Raw genomic sequence first — 25,249 nt, 5'->3', positions numbered from 1 at the left:
GGGGAACTGACTGCTTTTACTGAAAGGGCTGGTGTCGTGCTTTTTATTTTAACTTTTTGCATGGTTTTAACAGAATTAAATCTATCTATCTATAATCTACCAATGTTTAATTGCTTTTTTCTACATTTTTAGTGGTTTCTTCTTCTTCAGTGATCTTTAAGGTGCCTTGAGTCCCATCAGGGAACAAGAAGGGATATAAATTAATATATAATAACAACATACCACCCTATTGTGCTTTTTAATGTTTTTAATGTTTAAAGCAGTGGTGTCATGTGGGCTATTTAAATCAGGGCCACCCCACTGCTTATCAAAGGAACACCATCTGTCCTGTTTTCCTCGCACAGAAAGAAGGCAGACTCTCAGGGCCAGCCCAAGCAGCTCTTTCATGGCACCCCAGATTTGCTGCCTCCTTGGGGTAGCTTCTCCATCAGGCCCAACGACAGGGCCGGCCCTGCAGAAGCCTTCCCACCCCTCTAACCCTCCAGACACGCGCGAGAAACGTCCTCCTATGCCTAGGGCGCCGGCAATTCAGGACGCCAGTCGGCTGTCCGTCCCCTTCCCCGGGCTCCTCCGGGAAGCCGCCCCTTCCTTGGCTGAAGCGAGCCGGAGAAGGCTAGCAGCGCCGCACCAAGAAACAACATCGCTCCACCCGCCGCCGCTTCTACTAGCCCACTTGCCGAAGAAACATGGAGTCACACGTGAGGCTTATGCAACTCGAGTGGCGTCCGCCGCGGCCAATAGAGGCTCCCCGAGCGGCGGCGCGGCCCACCCGGTATGCAGATGTGGCTTCGCCTCAGCCAATCCCCGCCCGCCCGAGCGGGCTCCCTCAGGCACGGTCACGTTTCTGACGGTATGAAGCCCGGAGTTTGCCGGGCTGTGAGGGGGCCGCTTCCCGGGGAAGGAAGAGGCGGCGGCGGCGGCGAGTGAGCCGTTGAGGGGAGAAACGAGGGAAGGGGTGGGCGAAGGAAGGACTGCCGGCCGCTCCCGTCCTTCTCCCCCGCCCCGTTTCCCGCCCCCGCGGAGCCCTTTCGAGGCAGACAGCGTCACTCGTTGTATAACCGGCGGCTTTCGCCAGGCGGGTCTGCCGCTCCTCGCGCCCGCCGCCACCCCCGGGGCTGGAGCGCGGGAGCCTCGGTCAGGGTAAGCAAGCGGCGCTGGTGGTGTTTGGAGGGCGGGGAGGCCTGGCCTTTTCCCTGCCCGTCACACCCCCTTCCTGCGGGAGGAAAAGGGAGGCGGGACGGGGCAGCGCCGGTGGAGCCGAGGTTGCTTTTGTGCGCGGGAGAAAATGCCTGGGTTGGGTTGGTTTCGTGGGGGGGGGTCTCCTGCCTGTGTATCGGTGGGATGGAGGGGCTTAACTAATCTGAACCAAGAGGAGGAGGAGGTTCCCACGTTTCCTCTTATTCTGTGGCGTTTCGCTGTGCGGCAGTGTGTGTGGGGGGGTCGTCTTTCTTTTCTCCTTTTTAAATGGGATTCAAGGAAACGAGGTGCTTGGGCATGAAAAGCGGCGGTATGAAGTACAGCAGATAATGTAGCTGCGTGGCTTCTGCGACCCCCGCGTGGGGGGGGGCGGCGGCGGCGGCAGCCGAAGGACACGTGGGGATCGGGATGCAGCGGAAGTTTTTAAGTGGTGGCCTCGCGCGTGCCTGGGTTGTGTAAGTGTGCTACTAATAATAAGGCTGCGCTCCTCCTGAAATGCACGCACTGGAGCGAGCCCCTTGGAGCGCCAACTGGAATAAAATATTGGGGGGAGGGGGAAAGGGCAGGTGAGCCCCGCTCCGCATAATCGATCACATGACGTGGTGCGCGAACAGCATTTGAATGGCTGTGCCCATCAACTTGTGGAGGGGGCGGCCCAGTCAAATATTTTATGGGGGGGGGGCGGCGAAGCCTCCTTGGAGTTGGTTCCCATGGGGGGTTGTAAGTGACTGGCAGTACCGGATCGCTTAGGCCACCGCTGGGTCACTGGACTGCTTTCCGTGTGTCAGTCGTGGCCAAACTGCATAGGCTCCGTTGAAGGCAGTACTACACGCTTTGTACGTTTGGTGGGGGCGGGGGGGGGGCAGGGAGGCGAGCTGTCAGGTAAGCTGCGCAGTGGTTGCCAGGGTGGCTTTCTCTAATCCTTTGAGCCTAGCGTTAGGTGGTGGGATAGAATAATGGTTTACACTTAATGCTTCACTTGCGCTTTCAGTGAGCCAAGATGTGTTTTTAATTCTAGGTGCTGTAAACTTTTCCCGTTGGCTGGTTGCATGCCTTGTTAATTTTGTACGCCCGCCCCCGCCCCCCCAAGTTCATTGCAGAAGGATGTGATGTAACTGAGATTAGATGTGTCTTTAGCAACAAGTCCCTAGGTTTATGATTGATTAGGCAAATGTTTGCTAGTGCTGAATGGCTATCATTTTAGATAGTGGTTAAATTGGTCTGGATTTTTAATAGTTTTGTAGATTACAAAAGTGATACAGTATTTCGTCTTTTAGTACTCCTCTGGTAAATTCAGAGTAGTACACCTGTTATATTCATAGATAGTGTATGGGCAGCATAAGTAAATGGGCATTGTTGAGAAGGAATGACAAGTTATATCTTTTGCTTTCTCAAAAGACTTTATAATTTTGCTTTTTTAAACTAGTTTGGATAGTAAACTTTCATGTCACTCTCATCTTTAAAATATTAAAACATTCTGATACTAGTATATGTGCAGCAGTATAGTACTTCAAGGAATACTGCATTGGTTTGGGATTTCAGAATGTTATTTGCAAGGAAAACACCTGCTGCAGCCTTTCCCAGTGATGTAAAATACCTTTAAGAACTTGTACTGTAGTCTAATCCTATACAGAAGTAATTTTCACCTTATTGACAAGGCTTTTCCACAAGTAGATATGCATAGGATTGGAGCTCTAATTGGTACATCATTTATAGCAGTTGATAGGTGGAGTTGAGATTAGTAGTTGAAACAAGGTGAGAAGTTTTTATCAGAAGTGATATTTCAAGTTTCTGCTGTGTTCCTTTAAGCAGGCGTGCTGTTTGTGTGCCTCTGACACAGTCATTTATGTAACTGTACTTGTGGCCTGGAATTACAAGGAAGAACCTTGCTGCTTTTTATGAAACACAGGAGTGGAATTTTGAAAGCTCTTTAGTAGTAGAAAGACAAATGCGGAACTGGAAACTTTTAAGATGGTGGTCGGCTCTAGTACAAAATGGTGAGCAAATGATGGGCATTTGGGCTGAACAAAACTTATTCTGTTTAAGACTAGAAGGTGATATTTTCAACAACTTCAGTAAACTTGTATGACATCTTATCTATTTTTGTCTTCTGTTCCTTTCTCCCAGTGCTTTTATTTTTTCCCTACCCCCAATACTTTGGGGTTCATATATCCTGAATCAAAAAGAGGCAATCATGTCATGCTCTGCAATAGAGGTTCTCAGGCTGTGATCTACGAGGTCCATTCAAGTGGCCCATGGCAAGGTGGCAGAGTACTTCAGAATATCTGTACTTGGCCCTGCACTTGATTTATTTTTTCTGATGATGGAATTGAAGCTGTTCTGACCAGGCTTGGATTTTCATACAGGCTAACAGGGCCCTGGCCAGAGGCTTGTGGTTTTCATAATAAACCACTGGTGCAGTCTACTATTTCCCCCTCTATTGGTTTCCCATTAAAAGCCTACTAGTTAGAGGTCCTTTTCAGTTGCCTGACTTAGGATTCATGATTTTTGTGTGTGTGTAATTCAGAGTTGATTTTAACAATGGTGTTGGTTCTGAAAGGCAAGGAAAGTTACTTTATCATTGCTTCCCCAATTGTCAGAAGATAGTGAACCATAAGAGGACCCGGTTTTTTTTTTAATGAAAACCTTGGTCAAATGCTGTTTGAAAGTCCATGACTAGAATGTCTGCCAAATAATTCCCATCCACATGCTTGTTGACACCGACAAAGAACAGAAAAGTTTGGTGAGGCAGGACTATGCTTTGCAAAATCCATGCTGATTCTTCTTTTTTGTGAGGTTTGTTCTGCTATATGTGTATGCACTCTCTGTGTGTATGTATATAATATTTAAGCTAATTTGCCTGTCGTTTCCAATACATTCTGTCTTGTGACTTTCTAATTCTTAGTTTTGTTGCCAAGTCTGAGAATTTCATCTGTTGTCACTGTTTCACTCTGCTCTTCAGATACCATTCCTGAAATAATGACTTCGAATTGTATCTTCTGCAGAGAAGACAGATGCAAACTTCATGCAACTTCTCTGCAATGTCCCTTATCCTTAATCAGTTTTTTCTCTCCCTAGTTTCCCACTCTTATCGTATTTAAATGTGGTGGCCTTAATGTATAGAACACTTATTTTCTCAGTTTTGACAGAATTTGTGGAGCCCTCTTGTTTCATCATTTGGACAAGACTTTACACTGAAATCCAATATAATTAAGGGGTTAAAGTGTCAGATTCGGGGCAGGTCAAATAACATCTTTAATTTACCCTTTCAGCTTCCTTTTATGAAAACCCTTACCTCATTTGTAAGAATGGTTCTCTTTTGAAAACAAATCTTACAATATTGGTGTTTCTTGACAGCTTTTCATTTAAACATACATTGAACATACAGAAGCATATGATAGAAAGGACAAGTAGAGGATTGGTCATAGACCTATTTATGTGCAAAGATGATTTTAGTAACAAATGTAGCTTGCTCATAGCTGAGTAAGTGAAAACATTTTGTCATTAAGCTATTATGTAAACACATGGCACATACCTATGACAGACTGGTTTTCATTGCCAAAAAGGCCTAGTTACTAAGTAACATAGCAACAAGCCAATTAATTCTTATAGTATCTGTAGTGAAAATCTGGAGATGGTTATGAGATAGAAAGATGTGTCTGCTGTTGAAGACTATTGGCAAACTGTGAATGCAGTTCTGTTTACCAGCATTTGCTGACCTGGTTCCCCCCAGATATTTTGGATTACAACTCACTTCAGCCCCAGCTAGTAAGGTTGTGCATGAGTTGTAGTACAAAACATCTGGAGGGGTCCAGGTTGGCAAAAGCTGCCATACCCACTTACCTGGAGGAAAGCTCTTTTGCACTCAATGGGACCTATTTCTGAGCAAACATGCACAGCTTTGCACTGTCAGTTAATGATGGTTATAATGAACAGTACAGTGGAAACCCGTGTTACATACCGTCCTCATTACAAATGCTTCAGGTTACCAGCTCCACTAACCCGGAAATAGATGCTCCCGGTTGCGAACTTTGCCGGAAGTTGCATGCTGGTAGCACAGCAGGAGTGGGAGGTGCCATTAGCGAAAGTGCGCCTCATGTTCAGAACTGTTTCGGGTTACACACGGACCTCTGGAACGAATTAAGTTCGTAACCGGAGGTACCATTGTACCTGGTAGGGATGCAACCTTTGTTCTTAGGTATAACTGGGGGCAATTTAACAGATCTGTTACATCTCCACTTTATTTCTCTTGAGGAATGCAAATAAAAATGGTGGAACCATTTGAAGTTTAGAAAAGTTTAGTTTTTCTTGATTAAGCAGGAAATGGTATTAGAATATTAACTTGCATTAAATGCTTGATGTTGCAAACCTGACTAGGAGACTTGGATTTTCAGGAGAGAGGTGCTTGGTCAGTTCCTACAAGAGGTATGAATGCCTCTATAAAAAAAAAGTGGCATGTTAAAATGTTAGCCATGCCTGAATGTACCATGATCACTCTTCTTCCTAAAAAACAAATGTTGATGCATTAATTTCTAATATGCATCTTCCTTATTTACCGGTAAATCCCTGTCCCAGTAACTGGAACAAATATGGTTATTTTGTAAGGCTTGGCTGGAGGCAGTGTGATATTTCTGAGTTTTAGCTGGAAGTATGTAGTGGTCAGCACTTTTCTAGTATAAGGTGCTGGTTAGTTGTCAATTTCATAGTTGCACTGTGGTGTTAAGAAAGCAAATGTGCTGCATATAATGGTCCATATTTTATTTGAATTGTACTGTGGGAGTAATTGAAAATAAATAAATCTACACCTGTTACTATAACAGAAAGTCATCAACAGGTTTACCACATCTATCAGCCAATCACCCATTCCCACCACCCTTCTGAGTAATACCCCTCCCCACCCTCCCACTATATATAAAGGTCTGGTGACTTCTGTTTCAGTGTATCTGAAGAAGTGTGCATGCACACGAAAGCTCATACCAATAACAAACTTAGTTGGTTTCTAAGGTTCTACTGGAAGGAATTTTTTTTTTGAAAGTTTGTTTGGATTTTTTCATTGCAAAAACTGCCAATTTACAACTGTCTTTGTTAATGCTACAGGTGCGACTTCTGCTCTCTTCTAAAGAACCGTTTGACTGACTCGAAGCCCGTGAAAAAGGTATGTCCCCTAAAACAGGTGCTTGGTATTTCAATCTTTAAAATCCTTAATTCTTAATTTACTATCATAAGAACACACACACACCCTCACACATACATCTGATACCTTGGTGACTGAGTAGTTTAGTGGAACTCACATCCTCTTAAAGTATGCTTAGGAATTAGTTGAAATGTTTTGAATTTTTTGTTTAATGAAAAAGTTTTCATGTACTGTAAATTTTTTCTGATTTCTTGGTTTTATCTTTTTGGAAACGGCTTTGATTTTTTTTTTACGATCAAGTGGTGTATAAATTTTATTAAATAAATAAAATAATTTTAAAAAATTGCTAGTGTGTGTGTTTTGGGGGGAATAAGTACTTTCCTTTGTAAATACCACACTGGTCTTAAAATGCTATCTGCTCTTGAGCTCTGATTAATTCTATATCTGTTAGAAACTATTTTGTAGTGTAACATTTTTTGGATTTCATGGGTACTTCTGTATAAACCTAGTTTAAGTTGTAATGCCTTTTCCCCCTTCTCATACCTTTTGTTCCAGAGTTATTAAAAAATACATCAAGAGGTTGCTTGAAAAATCCACTTGTCAGTGAAAAATCTAATTGGAAACTATGAAGGTCTAAGGACAATCAGATCTTGGTGCTCTTTTGTAAATGAAAGGCTAAATAGTTATTTGTTACAGGGTTGGCATAACTGACCATCTTTGGCATTTATGTGCTTCCAAAATATTTGTAGAGAACATCATTGGGGTGGGATTCCAGGTATTTCTCTTATATTTTATAGTTCTAGAGGTGTCCGGATCCTAATGGCTGAGAATTAACATTAGAAGAGGAAGAAACAAGGTTTAAGTGCATTGCATTCTGGACCTAGGTTGTGCTTTTTGATGCTAGCTGGGAGGGACCGTGATGTATGGTACATTTATGCCAACCTTTCTTTTTAAAATATAAGGTAAGGCATGACAGTTGTCATTCATGATGTGATCCCAGTAGCTGACCATATCTCTCAATTATAGATTTATGGCTCTGCAAATACTTATATCCAATTATTTGCTTATTCCCTCTTGTTACTTGCTGCTATTTGGTTCAAGGCTGTTTCTTGGTGTAAGAGGAATAGTACAGTAAGTTTCATAATAGAAAGTATCCAAGTATGGCTAGCAGTAGTAATGTAGTTTAAAAAGGTAAAGGACTCCTGACAGTTAAGTCCAGTAGCGAACAACTCTGGGGTTGCGGCGCTCATCTCGCTTTACTGGCCGAGGGAGCCAGCGTACAAATTCCAGGTCATGTGGCCAGCATGACTAAGCCGCTTCTGGTGAAACCAGAGCAGTGCACAGAAATGCCATTTACCTTCCCGCCGGAGCAGTACCTATTTATCTACTTGCACTTTGACGTGCTTTCGAACTGCAAGGTTGGCAGGAGTTTAGCTTGTAGTTGGCATGTAGTTTAGCAGTGCCCATAAAGTGCAATTCCTCTTTCAACCAAAAGCAAATTATCTTGCATGCATCTCTAGATAATTGGGAAGAAGAGTGTTGCATGTTTGTGAAAGCTTGGGTCAAGATGTAAAATGTCTAGAAAATTCAGTTAGGGTATATAAACCTTTGGTTCATCAGGGTTATATTAAGTCTCCTAAATGAGACTAACTCTGAAAGCGCTTTTGGACAATTTCTCTAACCTTCCATCATTTATATAGAAATGGTGAGCCAGAAAATCTAAAGTGATTATGTACCGTATGACCTGCAACAATATACTAATTTTGTTAATACAACCAGAATATTAACACATTTTTTCACAATTAATATTTATGGGGTTAGATGCAAACTATGTTGTATACATTTAAGATCTGCTGACTTCAGTGGTACCAAGGTGTGACTAACTTCATCTAGATTCAGCCAGTAGTTCTTTGCATGCTCATTCAACAAATGTTTTTCTTCCTCCTAGGTGAACTCAGATGTAAAATTTGAAAATGCTGAATACTGATAACAAAGATGGCTTTAAAAATATCAGAACTGTACGGCAGCTTATGCTAAGTACAGGTGTTCTGTTCTATAACGGAGGAGCTGGATTCTGAACTATATGAAACAATTTGAACTCTTTGAAATATTTTATAACAGTCATTGACCCTGAAGTTCTTTGCTCAAAATGAGTGACTATTTGGAAATGGCAAATGCAGAAAACATGGATATTCAAATGAAGAATGAACAGAATTTGGAAGCCCTTCAGGAAGATATTGAAATGAATGGTGGATCCAGTGCAAATGATGCAAGTGAAAATTACTCCAGTGGGCATGATTCACATAGCAATGAGGGTGAAGAAAATGGGAAAGAAGCAACTATGATTATGGAATCTTTAGACTGCTATAAAAGGTAATGATGCTACATAGTATTTTTGGTTGTATGAATGAATTAGAGAGAGAGAGAATGTATATGTAACTTGCACTAATGTAGCTACAAAATCATCCAATATGGTGCCTTGGATATGCCCCACTCATCAGTCATTTATATGGAGATACTGAGAGTGTTGGTGGTTTTTAAGTCCTAACTTGAAATGTAACATGCTCACATCTTATGAGGGGGTTCGGTTCCAAGGGTAAAGTGTATATGCAAAAGTCACCTATAGTCAAAAGCATGTTTCCCTTGGAACTGGGCTGCCACGAACAGTGAAGAGGGACCAGAGTCAGCATGCTGAACAGAAAGCAAGGCCAGAGTTTGAATGTTCTTTTCACTCTGTGTCCTCTTGGGTTACTAGGCACCAAAATAACTTTTAAGCTCCCTACCTTGCTTCTTAGGCAAGGCCTGCTTGATGTGCTGGCTCTGGGACCAGCAGGGATGCTGTCATGAGATCTCACAGGAAGTCAGACTGACCTGTGAAATCCCACGAGGGCATCCCTACTACATTAAGAATAGGGCTTCTACTACTAGTATTGTGTTGCACTAACAGCTGCTGCAGTTGGACCTCACCCATTGAAATAAAGAGACCTAAATTAGTCTTGTCCATTAATTCCATTGGGTCTTCTCTCAAGTAATCTCTTTTATATTAAATAGCAGTAAATTAAGAATGATCATACCACACATCTTTTAGATCCTTATATGAATAAACACTCCATGTAAGGAAGAAATAATTATAAATCTCAATAGTCTTAAGAGCAATGTATACCCAGTCTGCATCCAGTTAATCATTTTGCTCTCTTAAGTAATAAACATTAAGAACTTGGGCTTTGCAGAATACAAAGCTACATTTAAACCAGAATTGTTTTTGTTCATGTTGTCTAGCAGCGAACTACCATCTAAATCTAAAACCCAGAAGGAACTAATAAAAACATTGCAGGAATTAAAAAGGCATCTTCCTCCTGATAAAAGGATCAAAGGCAAACCTAGTATCCTGGCAACCCTGAAGTATGCACTTGGAAGCATTAAGCAAGTTAGAGGTAACTATATCAGACCTTTCTGTTGAATCTGTGAAATTTAAACTTCATTGTTGAACTACAGTAGGAAACAGCAAGAGAGATTCTGAATTAATAACTGTGTCTCTTGGTATGCTGGTTGGATTCATGGAACATTTCATTTGTCATAACCTTCCTCTTCTTGGTCTTTACTTTCTTCAGCTAAAACACTAGGGTGGGAGTTGTTTGATATCTATTCAGTATGAACATGTATTGCAGATGAACAGTGTAAGAGCATTGCAGAGTAAAAATTTCAAATTAACTGCTCTAAAACAAGATACCGCTTGCATGTTTAGACACACACTCTCTCTCTCTTGCCTTACCTGCCACCTGAGAGCTGGTGTCATAACCCAAGGTGGGGGAGGGGATTACCATCTACCTGCTTAGCAACCTGAAGATATATAGAAGAGGTTGTCTTTTCTTAATGTTTGTTTAAGGCTCTGGAAACCTTGATGGTAGGATGCATATTCCTGAGCTACTTTTCTGTTCTAATTAGACTACCATGTAAACAGTGTTATTCAAAATATAAACTTTGTTCTCCTGTAGCCAATGAAGAATATTACCAGTTGTTGATGACTAATGAAAGCTATCCATGTGGCCTTGATGTATTGTCCTATACTGTGGAAGATGTTGAAAACATTACAACAGAATACATCATGAAGAATGCAGTGAGTATCCTTGCCCATGAACACATGTGCAAATGATTTTTTAAAAGACTGAACTGGGAGTTGCAGAAATTCATGGTTGTTAATAATCACAGATTCTATATTTCTAAATCGAATAACAGCGTACACCGTGTTACGTAACAGACAGTGTGGTGTGGTGGTTAAAGTGTTAAACCTGGTCTATGAAATGTAGGTTCAAATTCCCTCTTGCCTGTGAAGATCACTGATGACCCCAGGGCAGCCTGTCTTCTACACACAGTTTGTGTGAGGTTACATTGGGGTGAGCAACCCAGATCCCCATGCTGCTTTCAGCTTTTGGGAGGAAAGACAGGATAACATTGTAGGAAATGAAAAATAAAATCTAGGAAACCACTGCCTTCCAAGGTAAAGCATACATCTGTCACATTGTGAACAGAGAATGCTCTTGGTCTAGTTAGACTCAACATTCATAATTGTGTAACCATAGTTAAGAGTCAAGAGTAAGCCATTGGAACCTATTCTTTCTAAGTAAATGGGAAGTCTGTCTCAGATAAGTGCAAAGGCAATCTGCAAGAAGGAGAAGAGGCAAAGAAGATTGTATTGATGACTGCTTGGAGTACTCCACGCAATCTTATATGGAGTTACTCTTCTGGTGTGGCATCTAAGAAAATATGCTTTAGATTACAACTGCCACATTTTTGTTAAAAAATCATTGATAAATATGCAGGTAAATACTAATACTCTTAACAAGAAAAAATGTAAACCTACCATGTCTCATTATTTTAGAATATTTGTAACTCACAAAACTTCTGTTTAACATTTTCCCTGACTAAACTAGTTTTGACTTACTGTGTATTGGGTGCTTTATTGTGTTTTTTTCAAGGATATGTTTGCTGTAGCTGTTTCTTTGGCTACTGGGAAAATTCTGTACATCTCCGATCAGGCTGCCTCTATTCTCCACTGTAAGAAAGATGTATTTAAAAATGCCAAATTTGTGGAGTTTCTGGCACCTCAGGATGTCAGTGTGTTCTACAGCTCTACTACTCCATACAGATTGCCATCCTGGACTATTTGCAATGGAGTTGGTAAGTGTGTTTAAATTGTTGCTCCCCCCCCCCCCCCGCCACTGCTCATCTGCATTTGAGCCATTAGGATATGTCTTTGCTTAATTGCAGTTTCTTTAGTGTTTTGCTCTTTTTAATTGGCACAGTCATTTGTAGCTATTAGATACGAATATTTTATATTCTGATCTGTTTTGTCTCATTTCATCTGGCTAATAGGATGATTAAGCACTGTACTTACATGCTCCAGAGAGGTCACTGTGTATGCCTGTTGCTTCAAAATCAACAAGGAGCCTTGTGGTATCTTAAAAACAATATGAAAAAATTTATTGTGGCAGAAGCTTTCATGGGGCTGAGCTTCATTGAGTTGTTTGTCTGACAAGGTGGGCTCTGTGTGAGGAAAGCTTTTGTATTAGTTTTTAAGGTCCCAGAATAATTTTTTTTTGGTTTTGTGCATACTTCCGTTCAATTCTTTGGCAAAACAAGACTTTACTTTTGATATTATTCCAGTCCCTTCACTGGAACGTCATACAGTTAATGTGAATATACTCTGTCCAGCTTTTAAAACTGTATTGTTCAGAATAGAACAACAACCTTCATGCCGTTACTTCCCAGTCTTCTGATGCCCTGAGAGATAGCAACTTTGATAAGGGAGGAGCTTCCAAATTTTAAAATATGAATTTTCTCTTATAGCTTTGAAAACCTATTTTAACAACTACATCTAGTATTAGATAAATTAGTTTGGTGCAAACACAATGTAGAGTTCTCTTAACTGCACTAAAATAACAAGAAGAAAGGCACCTTTCTCTGCCAGTTACTCTGTGTTTGCATTGTTTTCAGCTGAGTAATTACAGGGGACATCTTTCTGACTTTCAGAGTATACACTTCTTTCTGTTACTGTAGATTATAAAGTCATTTTCATACTTTTATATTTTTATAGAGTCTACCACCCAGGAGTGCATGGAGGAAAAGTCTTTTTTCTGCCGCATCAGGTGAGGCAAAATTTTAAGTCAGCGTGGGGACTAACAGATGTTTTGCTTCAATCTGTTTATGTTCATTGGTTATGTGGCTTAGCCGACTTACAAAGATGAATTCCAGAATCCTCACTAAAAGCTGAATAGACCTTACAGTTTAAGATGTCACCACAAAAAGCAGTTTCTAGGCTGTTGCATATTCAGTAGTGGCAAGTGAGGTGGTGCAGGTGGGCTCTATTGCTCTCCCGGCTTCCCAAGACTGTGGGTTGCTTACCAAGAGAGTGACTCCACTACATCTCTTTCCCCATAACTTACCCCTCCCCTTCTTCACCTCAGTAAGCGACTGTAACTCCTGTGTTGGGAAACCAGGAGAACAGCAATAGAGTCCCACCTGGCCGCTACTGTACGTATTGCTTCTCACATAATAAGGCCTAATGGCCCTTGCACATAGATGGTCATGGAAAACAGGAGGTTGGCCTTTTTCCGTTCCTTGCACTTCCTAGAGTGTCACCTTGGAGAGTCTCTTGATTTTTCACTGGTGATTTTTCAGAGGATGCTTTAGTAAGAAGGAGGGCTTAAGAGTTCCCATATGTGCATGGAAGTAGCATAGTCCAAAGCCCATCGCTTAGATGCACCTACCAAATACCTTATTCTGCTTGTGGGCTATGCAAACTATAAGAACTCAACTGTTGTTTCTTTTAATTTTTAGTGCAGGGAAAGAGGAGCATACTAGTGAGATCTGCTACCACCCATTTCGTATGACTCCATACCTTATCAAAGTACAAGATGAAGATGATCAGCTTTGTTGTGTGTTGCTTGCAGAAAAGGTCCACTCTGGTTATGAAGGTAATAATACAGCAATTATTTTTGTGCTTGAAATAAAGCATCTTGTTCATATAAATGCTCTAGTTCTACAAACCTTGTCCTTTTTTTCCCTTTCAGCGCCCAGAATTCCTTCTAATAAAAGGATATTTACAACTACACACACCCCAAGTTGTTTGTTCCAAGATGTAGATGAAAGGTGAACTACTAAAACTATGATATGCATGGTTGTGTCTTTAGCTGTAGTATTGACTAAAATGCAAAAATAGGTAGGAAATATTGATGTGTGACTATAGTGAAATGTCCTCGGTGGGATACCTTTGCAGTTGTTTAAATAATGAGGATATTAAAAAATAATAATAGCTCTTAGTGAATCTAATTGTGAATTTGATCCATGTTTGACCCGTATTACATTAGGGACAGGAGAGGTCTTTCTGATGCCCATTTTCTTGAAATGTTCTTCAAAACAGTGATGGGATGCATTTCTAGGATGACCTCTTAGCTCCTTTTTTCTTTATTTACTCATACTGAAATTGCATAACTTAATCTTATTTTGATACCTTGTTCTATGTAGGAAAAGGAGGAAGATGGTCACTATAGCAGCTTGCTGGGTAGGACAGAGCTACTACGCCATCTTCCCAGTAGGTGGGTCACTCTTGCTTACCAGGAGGAAGAAAGGTGAGGCAGGGAAAAGGTTGTTGTGGTGTAAATCTACTGGCATAGTCAATCTGGTGCTTCTGATGGTGCATTTTCACCATGCCAACCTCCGCACCACCTCACCCGCTACTGATAAGCAGCTGCAACCCACCTGCCAGGAAGTTGGCATACTTAATCCACCCCACCCTGCTTCTGTTTTGTATAGTATATTTTTGTCTGCACTGTGCTGACCTCCCTGCCATCTCACCTGCCCCCCCCCCCCGATAAGCAAGAGAGACTCTCCTGCCATGAAGCCAATGTAGTAGCTCTGCCCCACCTGGCAAACCACTCTGGTTTACTAGACTTTTCGGAGGTTGCATGCTTCATAGTTGCCTCTTACGTCCTGACAATTAGCACAGAAAAGAGTGTCGTAAATATTACACAATAATATTTAGGTTCCGCTTATTGGTTTGCAGAACTAAACCTGATACAAGTCCAAACATTCTGTTTTTATTTCAACAAAGTCTGTAAATGAACTTAAGGCTGTGTTTAAATGTATTTTGCTTCATGATTATTTAACCTTTTGTTGTTGTCAGAGCGGTGCCTTTGTTGGGATACTTGCCTCAGGACTTAATTGGAACTCCTGTCTTAGTACATCTTCATCCAAGTGACAGACCTTTAATGATAGCAATTCACAAAAAAAGTAGGTGACTCCTTTTGCATAGTGTGTTTTTCATGAAGGTTGGGGGAAATAAAGGATGAGGGATCCTATAGTTTTTGGTAACTTTTAATCAGTTCATTGCTCTTCTGATTATTAGATCATAAAAACATACACACACTGTTTATTGTAGACTCATGAGCTAGATCATACAGTGGTACCTTGGTTTAAGAACGTTTAGTTTATGAACAACTTGGATTAAGAACGCTGCAAACCCGGAAGTAGGTGTTTTGGTCTGTGAAGCAGAACATGTTTCGCTTCCTGTTGAGTGTGTGTAAATTGAGCCCCTCGCTGCTATGGGAAAGCACGCCTTGTTTTAAGAACACTTAAGAGCAGACTTCCGGAATGGATTAAGTTTGTAAACCAAGGTACCACTGTATTAAATTAGGAGTAATATGTTATTAATGCACCCATATATTTTGTTCTAATTTTTTTTATTGTTTTAGGTTGTACATGGGTCTCCCATCCAGGTCTACATCTGCTTAGTACTGAAACTTTTATAACATCTGGTGTTTTCACATTATTCACTGACTCTTTATACACCCACAGCCCCATTTGATCCCATGTTGATGTTAAGACCACCACAAATTCCTCTACCCCACTCAGAAATAGATAATATTAATAATTAGGGTAGCATTTTAAAATAGAGTAATGCTTAGCTGTGAATTTTCAGTAGTCTTCAGTTCTCAAGCACATTTAATTTTGATACCTTTATTTAAATGTTTCAATGTGAAATCATGGGAATTACAAATGCTTGGATCATTTAAAATGAGAAATTGTAAATATTTCTACAATAAAGCTGAAATTTGAATCAATTATTTTTTGTTACAGTTCTTCAGTGTGGTGGACAGCCATTTGATTATTCACCAATCAGGTTCTGCACCAGAAATGGTGAATACATAACTCTGGATACTAGCTGGTCCAGTTTCATCAATCCCTGGAGTCGAAAGATTTCTTTTATAATTGGAAGACACAAAGTTAGAACGTAAGTAAATAAGTGGTAATAAAAATGAAGGTTCTTGTGTCATGAATTATTTGAGATTGGTCTCTTAAATACTGAAAAGAATAATGTGGAAACCCGATTTCCACAACTACCTGAATAGCAACAACCTATTGGAAATGCTGCCCACCCCCAAAAAAATTTATTTAAGAGCTGATCTATACATCTTCGGAAACACATTCCATTACATAACCAGAAATTATGGGAATGGCTTTTTAAAAGTAAATAACAGGTGTGGAGTGCCCATTCTGGATCAAGATGCTGGCAGATATAAGGGGGACTTTAACCCTTTCCCCCACTCCAAGTCCAGACCTGATCTGAGGTGGGGGGGGGCTCATGTGCTATTTGCATTGAAGAAACACTTCTATTGGTGTTAATGGGCACCTTTCTTCAAGTACAAAATAGCAAGTGCAGAGGACCTGATCCAGATTGGGGGACAAAGGATTAAATCCTCCATTAATGCCCCTCCCCACTTCACGACAGGGTCCAAATCCAGTTCAGGCTCCTGCACCTGTTTTTATTTTTAAAAGTTATTCATGCAGTTGCAGAATGGCAGTGTGCCAATTAAATTGTTGAAACATCTGCTGCCCCTATGATGTGGATATTTCACAACTTTTGGAAAACCTTTCTACTAACAGTTGCTGGCTTTCATATTAGTAGTAGCAAGAACCACCTCCATTCAATGTAGAACATTCATGCAATAATAATTGCTATACATTATGGCCACTGCTCAAAAATGCTTTACCAGTGATAATTGGATAATATCTGACTACATTTGGGATAGTTCTGGTGTTTTTGCTTCTGTGTATTTAGTACTGGTAATTATGGAGACATTTGTCAAATGTGTGGAGCATGCAAAGTTCACACATAAGAAAATAGAATCTATTTGCAACCATCTTTCTGAACATAGATTCGTTGAGGAGGGAGGGTACACACAAAAATTGCTCTTTTAAATATGTGCTATAAAGTAAATGCTTTTAACTAGAAACTTATAAGTGCTGCAGATCTTTCCAATCTTGTCAAGAATTACTTCAGAATGAAGAAGTCATGTTTGGAGTGAGTAAGCCTGAATATTTTATTAGTTTAAAAGTTTGTAGATGCAATAGAAAAACAAAGGCTGATATAACTGAAACAAATGCATTTGTCGTATTCTAGATATTATTAATGATTTTTACAGTGGTCCGTTGAACGAAGATGTGTTTACACCTCAGTGCGCAGAAGAGAAAATCCTTCACCCTAGCATCCAAGAAATTACAGAGCAAATATATCGGTTATTATTACAGGTACACTTTCCTTACTGTGTTTTAAATCTAAATTTACCTAAACCTCTGGGGTCTCCTCTAGAAGACTGTTATAAGGTGAAATGTTCATAAATTTTTGTCCCAAAGTAACGTAGGCTTACAAAGTATTTAGATACTTGTTCTTAGAATTCTGACCTAGAAATTAACATTGGGTTTCTTTTCTCAGTTATTTAAGAAATTTATCATTACTTCAGCCACTGCAGTATTATTCACTTCAGCAGTTCTGTTGACTGTAGGTTTATGGACAAGAAGGCTCAAGCGATACTAAAACTGGACTGCTCACCTTGAAAATAGTGGGATTACATCACCATAAACTAGAACAACTGGGGTTTTATGGGTATGCTGACTCAATTTTTGCCCCATTTCTGTTCTGGAGCATGGACTTGCTGATAGTACTTGCATTTTCCCAGGTGTGTCATGTCACCTATGCTGCGGGTGATTTGCAAAATGACATTCATTCTCTTAACTAGAATGTTGGCTTATCCTGTTATCCTGTTTTATCATGAAAATATATCCCTGCAATCATTGTCTGCCTATACAGGAGGTTGTGTCTGTGAAGATGCAGGTTCTAGGTGCAATTCTAAAATTATTTCTTGAATATGAGGAAAACCCTATCGACTTTCTTGATAGCTTGCTTGATTCTTGAACTGCTTGATTGCTTGGTTGATTCTTTCTAGTTACAGTATGCAGAATATTTGCAGTATATAGACTCCAACTAGTCATTTTCTTTTCTGTTGAAAATGTGTGTATATATTTATATTTAGCCTGTACATAATAGTGGCTCTAGTGGCTATGGAAGTTTGGGAAGCAATGGATCACATGAGCACCTAATGAGTGTGGCTTCATCCAGTGACAGCAATGGGAACAATAATGAAGATACCCAGAGGATACCCAAGCCTGTAAGATTTTCATTATATTATCTTAATAGTTTCAGTCTAATGGGAAATTGACCCTGGGGTTTTTTCTAACAGAAGTCTAATACCTTCTTCATTCACCCCAATCAGCAATTACCGTGTATGGCTTACTGTAAGTTTTTTCAGTAACTCGTTTGTTTGTTTTAAATCTTCACTCTAGAACTCTTCTCAAGGTATTTGTAAAGATGGACGTGAGGCCAAAAATAAAGAGCACGTCTTCATCAATTCCAGATCAAAGCTTGAAAGTGAGAAAAAATATGCAGGTATGATAGCCAAGTTAATCTGGAATCAGATTTTGGAATAACTCCAATAGTTTAGCTTTAACCAGGAATATCTTGTCCACAATGTGTGGTCAAGTGCACACAACCCAGCCCTGTTTGTAGTTGTCATTTTGCACAAACAGCTTTGCTGTAGGCTGGAAACTCTCACATGCTCATACTTAAAGCCCCCACCTATGTTCCCAGGAGTGCATTCAGCAGCTCCCTGGCTTTTGAAAGGTCCATATATAAACATTCTTGGGATGTTTCTGTTACACAGCGAAATCCAGTGACCTCGCGGAAAGTGCTACTCAGCCAGCAGAAAATAATGCTGTTGGAATGGCTTGTCAGAGGAGTTTGGCTGCAGAAGAACTGGCTTGGGGAGAGCAACCTGTTTATTCATATCAGCAGATCAGCTGTTTAGACAGTGTTATCAGGTGAACAACATTCCACTCCACTAAAGCAATGGCTATATGGAACTGACAACTTTATTTCTAAGAATATCAGGGGGTGTGTTTTTAACCAAGGGTTTCTGGGGTTTTTTGCTTTGACTTGTAGGTATTTGGAAAGCTGCAGTGCAGGTGATGCAGTGAATAAATCACAGCCTTCCTCAAACGCTGCTTCACTGAATTCTGATATGCTTAGAGAGAAAAGGCATGACATTAAAACACCCACAGGTATTTACTGTTAACCGAATTTGTAATGCAATCCTATGCATGTTTATTCAGAAGTAAGTCCCACTCAGTGGTGGCTGGTGCCTGCTGGGATTGATGGGGTGGAAGGCATGGAGACCAACAGCAGGTGGCACCAGAGCCAATGACAGGCACAGTCATTCCCTGACTGGTTGTAAACAAGTAAGAAGACAGGCAGGTGGGGGCCGGCTGAGGGCAGACTGAGCTTGGTGGAGCAGTGCCCCATTTGCCTAACAGACCAGCCTCCACTGCTTCTACTAATGCACTGTATAAAACTTGTCAGTCAGTATCACCTGTCATGTTAAGTAGGGGTGGGAACTGTGTTTGACTCCTCAAAGTAATTTAGTTAGACCTGAACTGTATTCTTCACTTGCCATCACATTTATTTTGTCTTGAGAAACTTAAATTTATATGTTTCTTGTTCTTTTCTTTGTGTGTGTGTGTGTATCTCTGTGTTGTTATATGTTGGTATTTGAGAAGAAAGTGTGCTGTCAAAATCCCACATAGGCCCTACGGAGTTGGAGATACCTGAGAAATCGAATGCTTCTGCTGTTGTTGGTGCTCACTTAACTTCTTTAACTTTGCCTGGCAAGCCAGAGAGCGTTGTATCTTTAACCAGTCAGTGCAGCTACAGCAGCACCATAGTTCATGTTGGAGACAAAAAAACACAGCCTGAACTAGGTATAGTACTGCTTTACAGTTTCTAAGAGGAATATAGACTTTTATAAATCAGATTTTAAGAATGACTATGTGCTCTCTTTTATGTAGAAGTGAACCATGGGAAGACAGATCATGCGAATTTGGAAGAACAAATTCTGATTAGATGAAAATGAGATCAACATTTCACTTTGTTTCCCCTAAATGTCTGTTTGTCTTTAGAAATAATAGAAGATGGTCCCAGTGGAACAGAACCCATGGAGAGTCAGCTTATTGCTCCACAATCTACCACCACTCAAAAGAATCAAGAAAAAGAGTCATTTAAGAAATTGGGGCTTACAAAGGAAGTCCTTGCAGTGCATACACAAAAAGAAGAGCAGAGCTTTCTGACCAAATGTAAAGAAATCAAAAAGTTCCATATTTTTCAATATAATTGCAGTTACTACTTTCAAGAAAGACCCAAAGGACATCCTGGTAACCGTGGTACGACTCTCTTTGCTTATAGCCTCATAACACCATCTGAATGAAAGAAACCCATTGTCATGTTGCAAAAGTGCATAGACAGTTCAGGGTGCTTAGTTAAGTTCAGTTTTACTATCAAACCAAATTGTAGTTGGCTGACAATCGGTTGCTCCAGAAACTCAATATGCAACCTTAGAAGTATTAAGCAGGTGGATGTGGGATTAAACTCGCATCATCAGTGATGCATAGTTTTCCCCTTCTCCATGACTTAAAGAGGACATGATTTGCTACTGTGTGCAAAAGAATGAAGGTAATTTCTTTCTTAAACATACATGTTGGGGAGCAAGGCTCACTGTGTACAGTGAGGCTTACTTCTGAGCAAGCATGCATTGGATTGTGCTGTTCTTCTAGCTTAGAGGTTTGCCATAACGTGTGGAACACAGGATTAATGAGATGGCGGAAGAGACATGATTTGTGTTGGGGCTCCCCACAGCTTAGAACTGGAACCTCATTTAAATACCAGTTCAGCCCTGGTAACTGTGAAGAAAAGAATGTCTCTCTAAATGTGTGCATAGTGTCTCTCGTCTGCTTATAAGCAGTAGCCAGTTTCCACGTATCTAGAATTTACAGGAAATAGCTTTTTGGTCCAAGGTTCTGCTTTAGTATTGATGTCACCCTTTTTAAAACTTAGATGCATTGTTGAATAGATTTTCTGCCTTTCTCTCCAGGTGTTCATGGACCACGACATGGCTCTGGAGTAGATCAGTCTTGGAAGAAAAACGGGAAGAACAGGAAATCTAAGCCAAAACGACAGAAGCCACACAATTCTTCAGACAGCACAACTTCTGGTACCAAACCTCCCCACAGGTTTCCCCGGCTTGTCCCAAATAGCACAGCCTGGTCTCCGTCAGATACTTCTCAAGCAAGTTATCCAGGAATGCCTTTTCCTACAGTTATGTCTACATACCCACTTCCAGTTTTTCCACCAACAGGAACTGTGCCACCAGGTCCTGAAGCACCTCTTTCTGCTTTCAGTGAATCGCAGGACTCGGGAAATCCCTGTCACTTGCCATTTTCACAGTTTCCCAACCCTCTGATGACACCAGTGGTAGCACTTGTACTCCCCAACTACATGTATCCTCCAATGAACAATGGGATCCCTCAAGCACTTTATCCTGATCCACCTAGCTTTCCTGCTCAGCCTTCTTTCTCTTCCCAAGCAGTGTTTACAGCACAGCCTCCATTCACTGCCTCAAACACATTCCCACCTCAACCGTTCCACTATAATCCACTGGCAGGGAGTGAAAAGACCACTGTTGTAGAATCTCGAAATGAGCAATCCCGTTCATGCACTCCACAGTCTCCTGGCCCACAAGGTCAAGCCTCACCACCATTGTTCCAGTCCAGGTGCAGTTCTCCTCTACAGTTGAACCTTCTGCAATTAGAAGAAATGCCCAAAGTGGCTGAAAGTGGCGCTGCTGGTACACTAGGAAGCCATGGAACTTTAACTGATGGAGGGGTGACGAGCAAACCCATGACCTCAGATGACTGCAACAGAAAAGCATCTTCCCCTGTAAGCATTGTCTGTAACTTTCTGGGAAAGATCTGTCTGGAAAAAAACAACATTTTTATCTAATTATGCACATGGAGAGCTCTTTCAATAAGCTCAATTTTTAAACAATTCCATTTTAAAACAATTTCAAATTGTGCATGTTCCTTGGGAAGATTTGTACTAGTTAATATTAGATTTATTAAATTTAGATGTTGCCCAATGTGAAGAAAATCTTGGGCATTTTACAGTACAGACAAAAATATATAATGCAAAATAATTTAAAGCTTTTAAAAAACACTAATAAACAAACCATAATAAAACAGCCAACTATAAATGAATCTCAAGCTCTTGTTTTATCTTGTGAGCCATCCTGAGACCTGCGGATATAAAGTGGTATACAAATGTAATACATCATCATCTTGTTGCATAATCTTAGATTAGGAACTGGAGTTATGAACAACAAAAAATACCTTTTGAATTGACAGTTTGTTTTTTGTGGTTTTGTTCTTTCATTATTCAGGTTGGATCGCCAATGGAAGTTCAAAATAGTGATGCCTTCTCTGTATCTAGTGATTTACTTGATATTTTACTCCAGGAAGATGCAAGTTCAGGCACTGGGTCTGCTTTGTCAGGAAGTGGTGTTTCAGCAGCTGCTGAGTCCTTAGGCTCAGTTTCAAATGGATGCGGCATGTCAGGCAGTGGAACAGGTAACATCATGTGTGCGGTTAAGAAATCGTGAGGCTATTTCAATAAAAAATCTCTTCTCCATAATTAAAAGCACACCTTTTTTATTGTTGTTTCTGAAGGAAGTAGTGAAACAAGTCATACCAGCAAATATTTTGGGAGCATTGACTCATCAGAAAACAATCAGAAAACAAAGGAATCAGAACTGGAAGAAAATGAGCAGTTCATTAAATATGTCCTCCAGGATCCCATCTGGCGGCTGATGGCAAACACAGATGACACTGTTATGATGACTTACCAGATACCCTCCCGGTAATTCAACGTTAGTTCAGACTTGAAGCAGCTTGCACTGTGAACTGCCACCTCAAGTAGATGTATACTTGAAACAGCACTAAAAAAAATTCATTTCTCAGAATTTATTTCTGTTGCCTCTTTCCTCCAATTTAACCAAACTTAATTAACAAGTAGAAATATAATATACAGAAATATAATAAAATAGGAAAACCATCCTCTTTACAATGAAGTGAGATAGTGTCAATTTCAAATGCCAATAATGTTTCTCTCACACACACACACACACACACACACACATATATATATATATATATATATATATATATATATATATATATACACACACCATTCATAACCATCCTTTTCTTGAAGTATTTTTTATAACATGAAGGTCCACACCAACACCTGAAATACTGGATTCTCTTTTTACATACTCAGCAATTGTAAGCTGTTGTTAAGTCTTGATAATCAATTCCATTCACCCAACATAGCTGACAATCAGTTTTCTTGTTTTTCTAAGGATATCCTTTCTTTGTTGATTTACATATACTTCCCTATGCTTTGGCATATAACAATCTTCCAGTGGTCAAAACATGCAGAATCTGTGTTACACGAATGTAGGGGCTGACTTTTTACAGCTTAGGGTCCTGAGAGTTGTTAGGAGACTCTAAGGAGCCACAATTGACAGAATTTCCTAGGAAGAGGGGTTGATTGTTAAATTAGTCTGGAAACTGTAGCTCTCTAATGGAAATAAGGGTCTCCTAACAGCTCTCAGCAGTCTTAACAAACTACAGCTCCCAGGATTCTTTTGGGGAAGCTACAACTGTTAAAGTGGTATAATAGTGCTTTAAATGTCTAGTGTGGATGTGGCCTTAGCAAATGTGCTAAAGATGATCTTCTCCTAGTTCCCTCAACTTAATTTACCTTCTCAGACAAAATGGAATTTGGCATTTGGGTGCTTGGCATAATACCTGCAATGACAGGAAGCCTGAGCTCCAGAGTAGTCACTATTTATAAAGTCTGCATGTTCGGGTAGTTGAAGACCTGAAAGGGGTTTGTTTGTATATTTTACTTCAGAAACTTAGAAACTGTTTTAGAAGATGACAAACTGAAACTGAAACAAATGCAGAAGTTCCAGCCAAAATTTACGGAGGAGCAAAAGAGAGAGCTACTTGAAGTGCATCCATGGATTCAGAAGGGTGGACTACCGGGAGCTGTTACTAATTCGGTATGTTTCAATGGTTATTTCTTCTTTCAGTATAAAAGCATTAACTTCTATTTGAGACTTAAGAGTACTCAAATCACAGAGTTGGAGCACTCGGAACCATATTTGCAGTGTAACCCTAACCATGTTTTTGCAGAATCAAGTCGCATTGTATTTAACTGGGTTTACTCCCAGGTTTGTGTGCACAAAATTTCAGACATAGTATGGGAGACGCTTTTGAAATTCATGCTGTTGGGTATTTCTAGTAACATGTCAAACTACAAGATACCACTGAGGAAGGAAATATGAGTTACTTTTTGTCTTGTTTTTTTGAAGGAGTGTATTTATTGTGAAGAAAATGTTAACAGCAGACTGTATGCACAAGATGAAGAAGAAATCCATAAAATGGAGCTTAATGAAATGAATGAAGCCATTGGGGGGGAATAGCTCAACTACCCTGAACCAAGTCAACAGTGAAAATGTTTAATCCATGAAGATCCATTTCGAACATGATCTGCTTTATAACTATTGCAGTACATCATTAGATCTTCAGGGTTTTTAAGTTTGTTTCTTGTGAAATGGATCTAATTTTATATAAAGCAAATGGATTTTTTTGTTCTAGAAAAAGGTCATTTGTGATTAATCTCTTTGAGAGGCTGCATCCCTCAACCAGTCATTTCTGAAGAAGTATAATATCCATTATTTAAAACTATGGAGGATATACTCGGAGCCTGAATGGATACAGCAAAGAATTTCACAAAATATTGTGCCATCCTAAAAATTTATTTCAGACTGCTTTTTCAGTGACACATAATTTAGAAATATATGGCATATTTTCTAGTTTTGAATGAATTTCAGGCTAGCGGATAAAATCATGCATGTTTCCCAAACCTAACCACCCAATCCCATCGATAGTCTAATACTTACTGTTGTTAAAAGCAACTCAAATAATTTCACCTTTCCAAGATATCAAGTAATTTGTTTTGCTTCTTTAAAAAAAGGTTGTATGCATGAAAAATCCCTGGCGGCCCGCTCACCCCACACCAGTGTTGAACCATTCCCATCCTATTTTTCAATTATCTTTGATCCAAAATTATAATAAATTATTCTTGAAATATGCATCAGTGACTTGTTTGTTAAATGTTTTAATTGATGTTTGTTCCCACGAATTCCCATATTTTATCAGCCATCAGTAATTGTAGGTTCAGAAACAATCTTGTAGAGAAGCATACAAAAAACTGCTAGTATCCAAAAAAACAAAATTACCCCTTGAAGGTTGGCGTTCTGAACCAAAGGAGCTATTTTCCCAAACAGGAGAAACTAATCTTAAGACTGATTTAGCTGGCATTATAATATTTCCATAATGAATAATAATCTGGGAGTTGCAATGATTGCATATATTTAAATAAGAGGATAAGTTAAGTGAAGGAGTCCGCCACTGAGGAAACATGGCTCAACATGACCAGAACACATTTCAGCTTTTAATTGCCCCTCCTCTTTGCCTTCTCAAACAACTGGCACTCTTTTACCTGCTGGATTACAGGCAATTTCCTCTCCACTGGCCCAGTAGTCACTTTAACTATACTACATTGACTAT

At 40.1% G+C, this 25,249-nt stretch overlaps 1 protein-coding gene across 2 annotated transcripts; it reads left to right on the top strand.

The window, feature by feature from the left end:
* The first annotated feature begins 815 nt into the window (after positions 1-815).
* Positions 816-24,771, top strand: PER2 (period circadian regulator 2). 2 transcript variants are annotated; one of them, XM_053389973.1, is made up of 23 exons: positions 816-1,140; positions 6,295-6,377; positions 8,280-8,704; positions 9,611-9,765; positions 10,327-10,448; positions 11,308-11,509; positions 12,426-12,477; positions 13,169-13,305; positions 13,402-13,480; positions 14,514-14,620; positions 15,467-15,620; positions 16,813-16,918; positions 17,701-17,835; positions 18,011-18,113; positions 18,388-18,544; positions 18,666-18,784; positions 19,277-19,480; positions 19,679-19,939; positions 20,647-21,491; positions 21,991-22,177; positions 22,277-22,466; positions 23,526-23,676; positions 23,989-24,771. In XM_053389973.1, the coding sequence occupies exons 3-23, from the start codon at positions 8,481-8,483 to the stop codon at positions 24,097-24,099; spliced, it is 3,801 nt and encodes a 1,266-aa protein (XP_053245948.1). In that variant the 5' UTR covers positions 816-1,140; positions 6,295-6,377; positions 8,280-8,480; the 3' UTR covers positions 24,100-24,771. The 2 variants fall into 2 exon arrangements, with proteins under 2 accessions (XP_053245948.1, XP_053245949.1); XM_053389974.1 differs by lacking the exons at positions 816-1,140; positions 6,295-6,377 and having other exon boundaries at positions 8,468-8,704; positions 19,280-19,480.
* The last annotated feature ends 478 nt before the right edge of the window (positions 24,772-25,249 follow it).

The sequence above is a fragment of the Podarcis raffonei genome, chromosome 5, assembly GCF_027172205.1.
Source record: "Podarcis raffonei isolate rPodRaf1 chromosome 5, rPodRaf1.pri, whole genome shotgun sequence".
In the NCBI taxonomy this organism is placed as follows: domain Eukaryota; kingdom Metazoa; phylum Chordata; class Lepidosauria; order Squamata; family Lacertidae; genus Podarcis; species Podarcis raffonei.
This window is presented reverse-complemented; position numbering and strand designations above follow the sequence as displayed.

What these genes read in the sequence shown, in the direction of transcription:
- PER2 (XM_053389973.1), top strand. Translation starts at nt 8,481, where the DNA reads ATGAGTGACTATTTGGAAATGGCAAATGCAGAAAACATGGATATTCAA. An exon ending in CCCAGAGGATACCCAAGCCT is followed by an intron (nt 17,836 to 18,010) that starts GTAAGATTTTCA and finishes TCTTCACTCTAG; the next exon opens with AACTCTTCTCAAGGTATTTG. An exon ending in AAGTGAGAAAAAATATGCAG is followed by an intron (nt 18,114 to 18,387) that starts GTATGATAGCCA and finishes TCTGTTACACAG; the next exon opens with CGAAATCCAGTGACCTCGCG.